The sequence below is a fragment of the Aquarana catesbeiana genome, linkage group LG06 (genome assembly GCF_042186555.1).
Source record: "Aquarana catesbeiana isolate 2022-GZ linkage group LG06, ASM4218655v1, whole genome shotgun sequence".
NCBI lineage: Eukaryota > Metazoa > Chordata > Amphibia > Anura > Ranidae > Aquarana > Aquarana catesbeiana.
Window position 1 is genome coordinate 295,219,326 of NC_133329.1, and position 15,680 is coordinate 295,235,005.

General features: G+C 46.5%; 1 protein-coding gene across 1 annotated transcript in view; it reads right to left on the bottom strand.

Annotated features, from left to right (window-relative positions):
• Nucleotides 1-15,680, bottom strand: part of UBE2G2 (ubiquitin conjugating enzyme E2 G2) — a 145,135-nt gene that overhangs the window by 36,575 nt on the left and 92,880 nt on the right. The window contains exon 3 of the mRNA XM_073633469.1: nucleotides 9,210-9,255. Within this exon, the coding sequence (XP_073489570.1) occupies nucleotides 9,210-9,255 (46 nt within the window). The remainder of the gene's footprint in view (nucleotides 1-9,209; nucleotides 9,256-15,680) is intronic.

The window sequence follows — 15,680 nt, forward strand, 5'->3', positions numbered from 1 at the left end:
AACTATCTGCCTGCAAGGCATGTCTTAAATGATACACGTCATATAAGCGGGTGGCAGCTGTTTGGAAGAGCTGGGGCAATCCTTTTAAGTGGACAGAGACATCACATGAAAAACTGTCAAATATCTACCATGATCCTTGTCTGCTCTTGAGGGTCTAAATGAATGCACGACATAGTAGTAGTAAACAGGATGCTGCCATACTGTACATGACGAAAGACCACATTAAAATGTTGTAAAGTGCTGCGCAAACAGTTGGCGCTATATAAATCCTGTATAATAATAATGAACATATGCTGCACTAAATGAAACACCATACATTAAAAAAAAAAATCTAAAAGTGAGATTGGTAATAGTGTGTAAACACAAATTCCCAAATCAAAATGAACAAGTGGAACAGTATCTAGGACTCTAGAAACTGCAGTTTAGTTTAACCACTTGACCTCCGGAAGGGCATCTTTTGCTATTCAGCACTGCGCTACTTTGACTGGTAATTACGCGGTCATGCAACACTGTACGCAAATGAAATTGATATCATTTTTTTCACACAAATAGCGATTTCTTTTGGTGGTATTTAACCACCACTGTTTTTTTATGGTTAATCGTATAAACAAAAAAGACCGGAAATTTTTAAAACAAAAATAGTTTCTACTTTCTGTTATAAAACATATCCAATAAAAAAGGGCAAAATGTATTCTGCTACATATCTTTGATAAAAAAATCCCAATAAGTGTTTATTGAATGGTTTGTATGAAAGTTATAGTGTCTCCAAACTATAGTAAGTATACTGGAATTTACAAAGCTATAAACACTATACTGGTAATGACGGTGATCAGTGACTTAAGTCTAGTACACACTACCAGGGCTGAACGAAAAAAAAACTGACAGCTCAGGAGGAGCCACTGTACTAACCATGCGATGTTGGTACAGCGACCTCCCCTGCTGTGCTATTGTGTTCCGCCAAAACACTGCGGTCTTCGTTGTCAGCCACTGGCTGAGAGTGCTGATCAGGAGCCAAACAGCAGACCTATGTTGGTCATGCCACCGGCTGCAGTACACATGGGCTGAATGTTGGCCGGTTTCTATTGAACTGGCCAATGCCGCCCGACAATCAGCCTGTGTGTACTAGGCTTTATAGTTGGACTGTGATAGGGTGACGGGCAATCTGGCGCTAAAAGACACTGGCTGGGAGGGACACTAACTGACACTGATGTCGCTAGTGACACTAATACAGTGATCAGTGATAATACTGTACACTGTACTAATGACACTGGCTGGGAAGGGGTTAACATCATGGGGAAATCAAGGGGTTAACTGTGTGTGCCCAACAAGTGTAATGTGTGCTTCTTTTACTCACAGATCTAGCTGTTTTTTCTTCCTGCTTTTCAGGGAGAAGAAACAGCCAGATCCCTGTTCAGTGTACACAAGGGTTCTGTATGTTTGTAAACACACAGAACTCCGTGTTATGATTGGACATAGCTGATCAGCAGGTTTCAGCCAAAATCAATGGCTATAAAAAACAAAAAATTCGTGCTGAACTAAAATACAAGCAAGCGGCCAGCAAAGTTCGTTGATAGCAAACAAAAAGTCACATAATAAAATATATTGCGGCGCTAAAAGAGTCCAAAAAGATCTGAAGAGTGGGAGGAATTAAATCACCAGACACAGTGTAGATGTAGAAAGGGCACTCGTCACCACGTGATAATGTAGTCTGCTTACCAGAAGGCAAATAGGATTAAGCATAAATGAATGATTCTCAATGGCATCCAGCAAATTCAGCTCCCTGGAACCCCTCGTCAGACAACAACCTCCGTGTAACATATCCACAACTCCCAATGATCACATCAGAGATAGGGGTTTCCAGTATGTAGTCATCATAAACCCGGGAAGAGAAATGAAGGACCCATAGTGAAGCCCGTAACGATATTTAAAAAAACTTTATTATAATAACTTACAATTAGAAGATCGAGTAGGCATGCTTCAGAGAAAAGGACTATCGGCTGCAGCATTCAGCAGGGGGTGCATGCATGAGCACCCCAAAGATGGCAACATACATGTACATTGCCGTGCCTGCACCTGCCATCCGCTCACAGTACTGTGAGCGGTCGGCAGGGGTTAAAGCTGAACTTAACTTTAACACTTGTGATTACTTGTGGTGTGCCTCTCCTTTTCCTCCTCGCTAACGTCACCCCCCCGATCTTCTCAGCCCCGCCCACTGCCTCGAGCGAACAGAGAATAAATCCTCCCTCCTGTGTCCTCGGTGCCTCCGTTTGTGACCAGGTACGTCTGCGGCGCGCCTCTCCTCCTCCTCGCTAACGTCACCCCCCCGATCTTCTCAGCCCCGCCCGCTGCCTCGAGCGAACAGAGAATAAATCCTCCCTCCTGTGTCCTCGGTGCCTCCGTTTGTGACCAGGTACGTCTGCGGCGCGCCTCTCCTCCTCCTCGCTAACGTCACCCCCCCGATCTTCTCAGCCCCGCCCGCTGCCTCGAGCGAACAGAGAATAAATCCTCCCTCCTGTGTCCTCGGTGCCTCCGTTTGTGACCAGGTACGTCTGCGGCGCGCCTCTCCTCCTCCTCGCTAACGTCACCCCCCCGATCTTCTCAGCCCCGCCCGCTGCCTCGAGCGAACAGAGAATAAATCCTCCCTCCTGTGTCCTCGGTGCCTCCGTTTGTGACCAGGCACGTCTGCGGCGCGCCTCTCCTCCTCCTCGCTGACGTCACCCCCACTGATCTTCTCAGCCCCGCCCGCTGCCTCGAGAGAACAGAGAGGCGAGGGCGAGAAGCTGCAAGGAGATCTGAGCTGCACATTCATTGTGAAAGGTAGCGGCTAATAATAACACAGTAAAAACAGTACATTTTTATGACCAGTGCCCCATACTAGCAGTATTGGTGGGGGGGGGGGGGGGCAGGGGGAGTGCCCCATCATTGGTGTTCCGGAGGGTGGCTGCCTGGAATAGTAGTGCCCCATCATTGGTTTTCCTGGGAGGGAGGGGAATAGACATAGTGCCCCATTGGTGGTCCTGGGAGGGGGGGGGAATAGTGCCCCACTGGTGTTCCTGGGAGGGGCGGGGGGATAGTGCCCTATCATTGGTGTTCCCGGGAGGAATAGTGCCCCATCATTGGTGTTCCCGGGAGGAATAGCGCCCCGTCATTGGTGTCCCCGGGAGGAATAGCACTCCATCACTGGTGTTTCCGGGAGGAATAGAAAAAATGGCACATTACGATTTTTTTAATGATTTTATCCGAATAATCGAAAAAATAATCGGCTGATTAATCGATTATGAAAATAATCGTTAGTTGCAGCCCTATGGAAGTTACCATGATGAAGTCAATAAGATCAAGTTTACATATCAAATACTTCACACATTGGCATCCTTATTGGCTCTTTTTCTTTGATGTTATTATTTTGTATGTTTGGTGGCTGCAATTGGTACCCCATGATACGATATAAACCAGCCCAACCACTATGTTCTAATCCCTCTCCACTCTATTCAAATCTAAAAAAAATAGGTTTTTCCTTCAGTTACACTTTAAATATATTTCTTAACAGTCTCAGAGGATGTAAATACACCAAATATCTTTGCAAACCCAGATATGACCTTTTAAAACAGTAGTGACACATTCACAGTGCTGTGGGGGACCCATCAGGCCCACTCACTACAGACTGCCTGCAGAACACTAAGAAGGGGTGGAAACAGGACCAGACACCCAACACAGGGAGAGCAACTGTCAGTGACTAGTCTTTATTATAGGAAACTGTTTTGCCTGAGGTTAGCCCAAAAATTATTTTCAAATAACATTTTATCTAAATATCTCCTTGGAAAGATACTTATTCTGGCTGGGGGGAGTATTTTCCTGAGCAGAAACATTTTGGGGAATTCAATGAAGTCCTACTGACACTTTTCTGGTGGTATGGCCCTTTAATATGGCCTGCATCAGATTCACAAATCCCTGCCATCTGTTTTGGTAGCTTTACTGATACGTGTGGCAGATTTAGTTTGGAATCGCTGTACTAACTATGCGATGTTTGTACAGCAATCTCCCCTGCTGTTCTGAAAGAGGGATGGCCCCATACCAGAACACTCTGGTCAGCGTTCTCAGCCATTGGCTGAAAGCGCTGATTGAGAGCCAATCTGCAGACGTTTTTCGGTCATGACCTTTCAACGGAAGTTTTGCTGGCTTCTGTCGGACCGGCTGCAGTACACACGAGCCAAATGTCGGCCAGTTTCTACTGAACCGGCCGATGCTGCCCAACATTCGCTCTGTGTGTTCTAGGCTTAAGTTGGCATACAAAGACTGGCAGAATGCAGACAGAGGGTACCGCCTGTCACACTCTTCCAAGTAAGTGAATGGGACCTCCCACAAAGCAAAATCGCCCTTCAGGAGTACAAAAACAAAAGGCATCAGGAGGCGGCCATATCACCTTCTGAACACCTGTAATCCTCCTTTTAATGGCCTCGGAAAGCAATCTATTGTGGATCACTTTTCGGGGGGTTAAAAGACACTGCTGCTAGTATGAAACGGGGACCCGTTGTAAGAGCGGTATTAAACTTAAAACCAAAAATATAATATATTGCAGCTTACCAATCATTAGATGTGGTGGCTAAATCACTTTCATGCTTTACTCCGTTTTCCCCTGGTAATATGGCCAGTAACGTACCTACTGCATTACGGTGCCCCCACTCTGGATGAACGAGCACAGGGGGTACCTTTGGACAGCAGTATTGTCAGTTAGGGGGAAGGGAGTGTTAGATGGACTAGCAGATTTAAATAAACTAACAAACTGAAGCCAAACTCCAGCTAACACTTTATAAGCGGTTAAAACAAACATTTTTTTTTCCCTTTTGTCAATCACAGCCAGTGAGCCAGGAAAGTAAAGGGCATGGCTGAACCAAGGCTCTATGTGTCTTATGCACGAATAGCGCAGGGCTCGGGAGCGACCACGCACCAGTGCCCCATTAGCTTGTGGCTTGCGATTAGGGGCACTCGTCAAGGGGGAAAAGCCAGGAGTGCTGGCGTAGGGGACCCAAGAAGAAGATCAGGGCTGCTCTGTCCAAAACAATTGCACAGAGCAGGTAAGTAAAACACGTTTTTTTTTCCTTTTATAAAGCTGAACCTTTATTACCACTTTAATGCATTTCCTGAAAGAGTTCCACCCGCTCATTTGTCTCCTCTCCCCCTCCGGCGCCGATTGGCATCTTTCGGGGGGGAGGGGGGACAGGATACCTGTCTTTGACAGGTATCCTGTTCCCCCTTCCGGGAGTACGGGCCGCGGCGGGGCTCCCTCCTCCTCTCCCTGTCGCCGGGCCAGTAGGAGAGAGGAGTGGGGCCTCGTGCATGCGCAGTAGGGTTCCCGGGGTGAAGCTGTAAGGCTACACTGCTGGGTACCCTTACCCGCAATGGCGGCGGCAGCACCTGTGTGGGTGCTGCCATGCGGTGCCAACATCTCTGGACTCCAGGACAGGTAAGTGTTCCCTTGTTAAAAGCCAGCAGCTGCAGTTTGTTTTTTTGCGTGAAACACCACTTTAAGCAATCTGTATTTATGAATCTCCACAGATTCAGACAAATCTATGCTCTATTTCTATGAAAAATCTAATTGCTCATCATAATTTGTTCATCTATGTTTGAGTGTAATCTACACAATAAATAAATTGTTCATTTTATTAATACATTTAAGATCACAGCTGAAAGATCTTAATGGATTCAAGAAGACTAATATACAAGAAAATCGATTTTTCCTTGCAGGCAAATTAATAACAATACCAGTTAGAGCCCATTCACACAGGGGCAACACGACTTCCAGCGCGACTTTGGGAGGCAACTTGGACACGACTTGAGTATGAATCACAGTGCGACTTACAACACGACTTGAAGTCGCCTCCAGGACAGGGAGCTGAACATACCGGGCTCTTAGGTCTGGTATGGCTGTTAAGGGGAACCCGCTAAGCCGAAAGAACGGCATAGGGGTCCCCCAAAAATCCATACCAGACCCTTATCCGAGCATGCAGCTGGGCCGGTCAGGAAAGGGGGTGGGGATGAGCGAGCGCCCCCCCCCCCCCACTCCTGAACCGTACCAGGCCGCATGCCCTGCGGCCCCCCCACCCCAAAGCACCTTGTCCCCATGTTGATGAGGACAAGGGCCCCTTCCCGACAACCCTGGCCGTTGGTTGTCGGGGTCTGCGGGCGGGGGGCTTATCGGAATCCGGAAGCCCCCTTTAAAAAGGGGGCCCCCAAATCCCAGCCCCCCACCCTATCCTCCACTATCTACTGCTCTTTTGCCACTCTTTTGCTAGCGGTGGGCCGGTCTTCTCCATCGTCTTCTTCCCTCTTCTCTTCTTCCGAAGTTGACACGACGCTCTCTCCCGCTTTAATGCCATGTACACGGTGTGCAACGACTTATATAGGCATGGGGTGTGGTCACCGGGTGATGTCACCCGGTGACCCCGCCCCTTATGACATCACAGTCCCATCATGCCCCGGGCCGGAGAGAGCAGGGAAGTCAGAAGAGACCCCCGAAGTCGGAAGAAGACCCCCGGAGCTGCCTAATAAATTACTTTAAAAACCTGTGTAGTGTGTTTTTTTATTGACACTTTTTTTCACCCAGGTGAATGGGTAGGGGTACAATGTAGGGGTGGGGGGCCGGGATCTGGGGGCACCCTTATTAAAGGGGGCTCCCGGATTCCGATAAGCCCCCCGCCCACAGACCCCGACAACCAACGGCCAAGGTTGTCGGGAAGAGGCCCTTGCTCTCATCAACATGGGGACAAGGTGCTTTGGGGTGGGGGGGGCCACAGGGCGCCCCCCTTCCCCAAAGCACTCACCCCCCATGTTGAGGGCATGTGGCCTGTTACGGTTCAGGAGGGGGGGGGGGGTGCTCGCTCGTCCCCACCCCCATTCCTGACCGGCCGGGCTGCGTGCTCGGATAAGGGTCTGGTATGGATTTTGGGGGAACCCCCACGCCGTGTTTTCGGCATAGGGAGTTCCCCTTAAAATCCATACCAGACCTAAGGGCCTGGTATGCTCTTGGAGGGGAACCTATGCCGGTTTTTTATTTAAAATTTGGTGTGGAGTTCCCCTTCTGTCGCTCATTGGGAAAGGAAAAAACACATTTTTCCTTTCCCGATGAGCGAGCCAGCTCGGCGCTGGCATATTGCGGTCGCTCTTCCTGGGTAAATTCTTTTCTTGTTCCTGTAAAGTTGCCTCCCTATGAACGGGCATCTGACTTAGAGGCGACTTCCATTGAAATCAATGGGTACAAGTCACCTAGAAGTCGGATTGAAGTAGTACAGGAACCTTTTCTGAAGTCGGAGCGAATGCAGTAGCGTGCATTAAGACGGATCCATTCACTTACATTGATTTTTTTCATGTAGTGCGACTTGAGGTGACTAGGGGCAACTTGAAGTCGGATCCAAAGTTGCCCCTGTGTGAATGGGCTCTTAGCAGAAACAATTGCTTGCTAAATGTTGAGTATACAATAGATGCCACTAATAAAATTATTGTTATTCAAGACTAGAGGTCGACCGATATGGGTTTTTCTCTGGCCGATGCCGATGCCGATATTTAGAAATCGCGGTGGCCGATGGCCGATATGTGATGCCGATTTTTTGGGGCCGATATATTAGGCCGATTTTTTTTTTTTTTTTACCTTCATCTCATAAAATCTAACAGTTAGACCCCTTTCACAATGGGGCGTTTTTCAGGCGCTTTTGGGCTAAAAATAGCACCTGTAAAGTGCCTGTCAAACGGCTCCCCTGCAGTCTCAGTGTGAAAGCCCGAGTGCTTTCACACTGAGGCGATGTGCTGGCAGGATATTAAAAAAAGTCCTGCAAGCAGCATCTTTGGAGCGGTGTATACCACCACTCCTGCCCATTGAAATTAATGCGCACCGCTGTCGAATCGCCTGCAAAGCGTTTCGGCAGCAGCGCTTCAGGGGTGCGTTTAACCCCTTCCTCGGCCGCTAGCTGGGTTATAAGCGACCTGCTAGCAGCCGAATAGCGCCGCTAAAATGACGGTAAAGAGCCGCTAAAACTAGCAGTCTTTTACCGTCAATGCATGCCCGCTCCAGTGTGAAAGCAACCTTCAGTGATACGGAAATTTTTTTACATTTAAACATTTATTAAACAAAACAAACCTCCAATCAGTTCACTTGTATGTAGAATTTAGATAAAAAAAATATAAAAAAAACCTCTCTTAAATATTAAATACACAAAAACAGGTAATCAAAACTTCTGGATGAAAAAAAATGGGCTAACTTTACTGCTTAGTTTTTTTTTTAAATTTATTAGTGTATTTTTTTTTTTTTAAATTACATTTGAAAGACCGCTGCGCAAATACCGTGTGACATAAAATATTGCAACAACCGCTATTTTATTCCCTAGGGTCTCTGCTAAAAAAAATATATATAATGTTTGGGGGTTCCAAGTGATTTTCTAGCAGAAAATACTGGATTTTTACTTGTAAGCAACAAATGTCAGAAAAGATTTAGTCTTTAAATGGTTAAACTGAGAACTTCTACACACGGAATTTAGTTCATTCAGAAGTGTAAACATTGTATCCTTCAGGTTCTTTTTATCAGATTTGGCAGGCTGCCCAGAGAGGGGGGAAGTCGCTTCACACAGACAACTTACACTGACTTCTATTACAGAAGTCTTTTGCAAGTCGCGCTGAAGCTATATCGGCTTTTTTATCAGCACAATCGGCCGATGCCGATTAAGTAAAAAACACCAAATATCGGCCGATATATCGGCCGGCCGATATATCGGTCGACCTCTATTCAAGACATTACAAATGTTTTTATTTCCCCACCCTGCAGTATTATACAGACGTTGGCGTGAAACCAGTAGTGAAAGATCAACATCAGATTCCAGCAAAGGGGAATTCCTAAGTATGGGAGCGAGGGAGTAAAAAAAAGCATAAATATCATTTTTACAAGCTTCAGACAAGCAGGTGAGAGCTGAACATAACCGCCAAGCTTTCCACTGCTGACATCGCCAACAACTAATAATACTCTCCCTTAGGTATGTAGGTAAGGTCTTGCTAGCAGAATGTGGCCTGCAAATTACAGGCATGGTGTTCGAAAATGAAAGTGTATAGGGATTATTTCAAGACAAAGAATATATCCACTTCAGTTCTGCTGCATTCACAGGGGAATGAAGCGTACAATAGTGTTACTGTTCTTGTTAATAATACAGTGGATGTTATGAATTACTCACATGATTAGAGCTTCCCATTCAAAGAAGTTCTCTTCATTAATGGGGCCTGAAAGACAGTAATAATAATTATACAGAAAACTTTGTCCAATCACAACACAAAGGAACTTTGATAATGAGAATTGCTTTAACATTTTCTATCTGCTGCAAATACTTTATCCAGTTTAACATTAGAGGGAAAGCATTTTGTATTTTCAGTAATTATATATTTTAAGTTTTTACAGTTTTAACTTAAAGCCCAACTCCAGATCTATAGCATTTTTATTTTTTTATTTTTTTTTACTAGCAATGGCGGCGATCTATGATTTTTATTGTGACTGTGACATTATGTCGGACACATCAGACAATTTTGACACATTTTTGGAACCATTGGCATTCAATTGCGATCATATAGTAATTAATTGCATTGATTACTGTAAAAATGTCACTGGCAGTGAAGGGGTTAACACTAGGGGGCAATCGAGGGATTAACTGTGTTTCCTGGGAGGTGATTCTAACTGAAGGGGGAGGGGACTGACTGGAGGTAGTGACGGATCGTGGTTCCTAGCTAATAGGAACACACAATCTGTCACTCCTGTCAGAACAGAACAGGGAAGTGTGTGTCCCTGCTCTGTCTCTCCTGCTCATGATCGCTCGTGGCCGGCGGTCATCGCGACCATCGGCCACGAGCACCAGAACCCGCGCTGTGCAGCGGGCGCGCGCGCTGCTATCCTGACCCCGCGAGCTGACGTATAGCTATGACGGCTCGCGCAGGGGAGCCAACCTACCGCAGTATAACTGCGGCGGTTGGTTGGGAAGCGGTTAAAGTGATACTAAAGCCTTGTTTTTTTAGTTAGAAAAAAAACAAATATGTTATACTTACCTGCTCTGTGTAGTGGTTTTGCACAGAGAAGCCCCGATCCTCCTCTTCTCGGGTCCCCTCTTCTGTGCTCCTGGCCCCTCCCTCCTGCTGAGTGCCCCCACAGCAAGCAGCTTGCTATGAAGGCCCCGAGCCGAGCTGCAGCTCCCGGGGGCTATTCAGATACAGAGCCACGACCCGGCCCCCTTTCCCTCCTCATTGGCTGGCTGACTTTGATTAACATCAGCAGGAGCCAATTGCTCTGCGCTGCTGTCTAAGCCAATGAGAAAGGGAGTCCCAGGCAGCCGAGACACCCCTGCAACATCATTGGATCTAGATGGGGCTCAGGTAAGTATTGGAGGGGCTGAGGGGGGTGCTGGACACAGAAGGCTTTTTATCTTAACCGCTTCAGCCCCGGAAGAATTTACCCCCTTCCTGACCAGAAAGTTTTTTTGCGATTCGGCACTGCGTCCCTTTAACTAGCAATTGAGCGGTCATGCGACGTTGTACCCAAACAAAATTGACGTCCTTTTTTTCCCACAAATAGAGCTTTCTTTTGGTGATATTTGATCGCCTCTGCAGTTTTTATTTTTTGTGCTATAAACAAAAAAAGAGCGACAATTTTGAAAAAAACACAATATTTTGTAATTTTTGCTATAATAAATATCCCCCCTTTTTTTTAAAAAAAAGCTAATTGTTTAGGCCGATATGTATTCTTCTACATATTTTTGGTAAAAAAAAAAAAATCGCAATAAGCGTATATTGATTGGTTTGGGCAAATGTTATAGCGTCTACAAAATAGGGGATAGATTTATAGCATTTTTATTATTATTATTTTTTTACTAGTAATGGCGGCAATCTGCGATTTTTATCGTGACTGCGACATTATGGTGGACATGTCAGGCAATTTTGACACATTTTTGGAACCATTGGCATTAATACAGCGATCGTTGTGATTAAAAATGTATTGATTACTGTAAAAATGTCACTGGCAGTGAAGAGGTTAACACTAGGGGCGGTGAAGGGGTTAACTGAGTTCACTGCTACGTGATTCTAACTGAAGGGGGAGGGACTAACTACAGGAAGTGACAGATCGTGGTTCATAGCCAATAGGAACACACGATCTGTCACTCCTGTCAGAACAGAACAGGGAAGTGTGTGTTTACACACACTCGTCCCTGTTTGGTGTCTCCTGGTCACAATCGCTCATGGCCGGTGGTCATCGCGACTGTTGGCTGCGAGCATCGGCACCCCCGCTATGCAGCGGGCGTGCACGCGCTTTTCGGACCCCGCCAGCCAACGTACAGCTAAGTGGTTTTGCGCAGGGGAGCAAACCTGCCGCAGTATAACTGCAGCGGCTGGTCCGGAAGCGGTTATTGTATAGAATGCTTCTGCCTTTACAACTACTTTAGCTTACTAGCTTAGGCTGCAATACTTATCTTCAATCCACAGTTGTACCCTGTAGTACTTCCTCTTCACCACAAGATGTCCTCTGTAGGTTTGATAATGCCCAGCCTCATTCATCCCGGAAGACTGAGGGCATACAGTGAACGCAGGACATCATGGAACTACCTCCAGAGGGGGCATCACCACAGCATCTTTCATTTATAGTGTATTGATGAAGAGAGAGGCACTGACATGATGGTCAGTACTGCTCTCTGCATTATCAAAGGAGCACCTACTGCTAGGAAAAGACCTAGAAGGAAAAGGACCCAACCAGCCTGAAGCAAAGCATACTACAAGGTGGCTGAGCCTGGAGTTGGGCTTTAAATATAGAGATTTATATATCAACAGATAAAGGAAGCAAGCACTCATTCTTCAATCCCATTGCTTCCCTTGGACCCCTTTCACACTGAGGTGGTTTTCCGGCATTTTAGAGCTAGAAATAGCATCTGTAAAGTGCCTGAAAACCACCTCCCATTCATTTCAGTGTGACTTTTCACACTGGGCCGGTGCATTAACAAAAGTCCTGCAAGCAGCATCTTTGGGGCGGTTTAAGAGCACTATTTAGCGCTCCCAAAACACTCTGCTCATTGTAATGATTGGGCAGCGCTTCCAAAGCGCCTGAAAAAAGATTCAGAAGCGCCGCAACACGGGCGCTTTTAACATCTTCTTTGGGGTTAAAAGCGCCCACAAGCTGCCGAAAAGCGCTGCTTAAATAGCAGTAAAGTGCCGCTAAAACGAGCATTGCTTTACCGCTAATGCACGGGCAGCCCCAGTGTGAAAGGGGTCTTAAGAAGTGCTGAGACAGGATATGAGCCAAACAGAGCGTGCCAATGCTTATACCAACTCAAAAACTTAAAGCGGAACTTTACCCATAACAACTTGATAAAAAAATAATGTTTCTTGCTGGAGGCTGCCATTTTGTTGAAGCCCAGAGCCCCTGAACAACAACATAAAGCGGAACTAAACCCATCGATTTGACGGTTTCAAAAACCGGTTACATTCCTGAAATGCCAGAAATTACTGTGACATTTGCTTGTGTCCTCAACCAGTGTCATAACTGATCACATGTGCAGCACCATGATAGTTGCAAACAGAAGCAGCTTTCTTGACTATAAAGGATAGAAGGGTTTGATTCTGCTTTAAGGCTGTCAGCAGATCAGCAGCTATAAATTCAGCAATGCCTAAAAATAAATAGAGAGCAACTGAGCATGTGCAGAGCAGGGTGAGACAGTGTATTACTGGATTCTAACCACTTGCTTACTGGACACTTAAACCCCCTTCCTGCCCAGGCCAACTTTCAGCGCTGTCACACTTTGAATGACAATTGCGTCGTCATGCTACACTGTACGCATATGAAATTGAATGAATATGAAATTGAATTTGTTTCACACGAATAGAGCTTTCTTTTGGTAGTATTTAAAGCGGAGTTCCACCCAAAAATTGAACTTCCGCTGTCCAGGTTCCTCCCCCCCTCCGGTGTCACATTTGGCACCTTTCAGAGGGGAGCAGATACCTGTCTAATACAGGTATTTGCTCCCACTTCCGGTGAAAGATCGCCGCGGTATACGCAGCAATCTACGCCATGTCCGGCCCCTCCTCCGTCCCTCCCAATGTCTTCTGGGAGACACACAGGTCCCAGAAGATAGCAGGGACCACTCAGAATGTCCAGCGCGACTCGCGCATGCACAGTAGGGAACCAGGCTGTGAAGCAGCAAGGCTTCACTTCCTGGTTCCCTTACTAGCAATGCGGGCGCCTCCACCCGGAGCTGAGGGATGGGTCGGCTTTGGGTGAGGACATCGTGGGCGCCCTGGACAGGTAAGTGTCTGTTTTAAAAGTCAGCAGCTGCAGTATTTGTAGCTGCTGACTTTAAATTTTTTTTTTTTTAGACAAAAAAAAAAAAAAAGACCAAAATTATTAAAAAAAAAAAAAAGTTTTCATAGTTTTTATAAAATTTTGCAAACAGGTAATTTTTCTCCTTCATTGATGTGCGCTGATGAGGCTGCACTGATGGGCACTGATAAGTGACACTGGAGGGCACTGGTAGGTGATACTGATAGGAAGCACTGATAGGTGGCACTGATTGGCAGCACTGGTGGGCAATTATAGGTGGCACTGGTTGGCACTGCTCAGCAGAACTTATGGGCACTGGTAGGTGGCACTGGTGGGCACTATTGAGGCTGCAGTGGCTCTCCGTATGCGGGACCGATGTCCCGTTTACACAAGTCGGTAATTGGCTTTTTCTTTTTGTCCTCACGCTGTCAGCCGATTACCGTCCTCTGTTTACATCACGTGATCAGCTGTCAGGCTGACAGCTGATCATGTGGAAAGGGGCCGGGATCTCACGGGGGGGCACGCAGGCAGCTCATGCATGGGAGGACATGCATGGGACGCCCTCCTGGCAATTTAGGCCCACGCTGTAGCTGTCTTTTGGCTATACCCTGTTTCCCCGAAAATAAGACCTAGCGTGATTGTCGGTGATGGCTGCAATATAAGCCCCACCCCCCAAATAAGCTCTACCCTGTTTCCTTGAAAATAAGCCCTACCCTGAAAAGAAGACCTACAAGGACTTTAACTAGGGCTTATTTGGGGGATAGGGCTTATATTGCAGCCATCACCGACAATCACGCTAGGTCTTATTTTTGGGGAAACAGGGTAGCACGGGCGCAAAGAGGTTAACCGCTTGCCGACCAGCTGCCGTCATTATAATGCGGCAGGTCGGCTCTCCTGCGCAAAATGCTATAGATGTATGTCGGTCTTTGCACAGGAGTTAGCGGGCACGCACGCGCCACCGCGCGCTGTGGAAGCGTGACCACGGGTCTGGCGGACTCTATGTCTGCTAGCGACCCGCAATCATGGTGTACAGAGGCAGAATGGGGAACTGCCTGTGTAAACAAGGCGAAACCCCGTTCTGCCAGATGACATGTCAGAGATCTTCTGTTCCCAGTGATCTCTGCCATGTCCCTCGTAGCCCATTAACCCTACAATTAGAACACACCCAGGGAACACACTTAACCCTTTGTTGCCCCTTAGTGTCTTCCCTGCCAGTGTAATTTTTACATTGATCAGTGTATTTTTATAGCACTGATCAATGTAATAATGTCACTGGTCCCCAAAAAGTGTCATTTGGGGTCAGATTTGTCCGCTGCAATGTCGCAGTCATGATAAAAATCACAGATCGCCGCCATTACCAGTAAAAACAATAAAAAAAAAAAATAAAGGTCCCTAAATCTATCCCATAGAAGAATATATAACGGCCTAAACAGATGAATAAATTAATTTTTTTTATATATTTTAATGGATATGAATTATAGCAGAAAGTAAAAAATATTTTTTTTTTCAAAATTGGTGGTCTTTTTTTGTTTATAGCGCAAAAAATAAAACCGCAGAGGTGATCAAATACCACCAAAAGAAAGCTCTATTTTGTGGGTAAAAAAAGGACGTCAATTTTGTTTGGTTACATTTATTTTCAGGTCCACTTCAATTTTGTTAGTGTATCTAAATTTGCTAGTACATCTAACACTCCCTCCCCCCTCCCAGACTGACATTGCTGCTGTCCAAAGGTGCCCCCTGTTCTCCTTCGTCCAGAGTGGAGGCACTCTAATACAGGGGGTGTGTTATTGGCTAGATTATCAGGTGAGAACAGAGTGAAAAAGCTGAGTTAGACTTACCGGTAACTCCTTTTCTGAGAGTCTTCCAGGACAGCCCATGAGACCTTGGGCTCCTCCTACCAGGACAGGAAACACGTCACCCCCACCAGATAAAAGGGCGGTCCTCCAGGCCCATGTCAGTATTCTCAAGAACCGTAGGACCCTGCAAAACATATGCATAATACACATAACTTCAGACAATACCGGGTGGGAATCCGGCTGTCCTGGAAGACTCTCAGAAAAGGAGTTACCGGTAAGTCTAACTCAGCTTTTCTCCAAGCGTCTTCCAGGACAGCCCATGAGACGATGAGCCAGAACTTACCAGTCTAGGGAGGGACAACTGCCTGAAGGACCTTACGACCAAACGCCTGCTCCTGAGCTGATAGGAGATCCAGGCGATAATGTTTAATGAAGGTCGAGTAACTGGACCAAGTGGCAGCCCTGCAAATTTGTTCCGGTGAGGCACCAGCCCTCTCAGCCCAAGACGTAGACAAGGATCTAGTTGAGTGCGCAGTAACAAAAGGTGTAGGGACCTCCCTAAT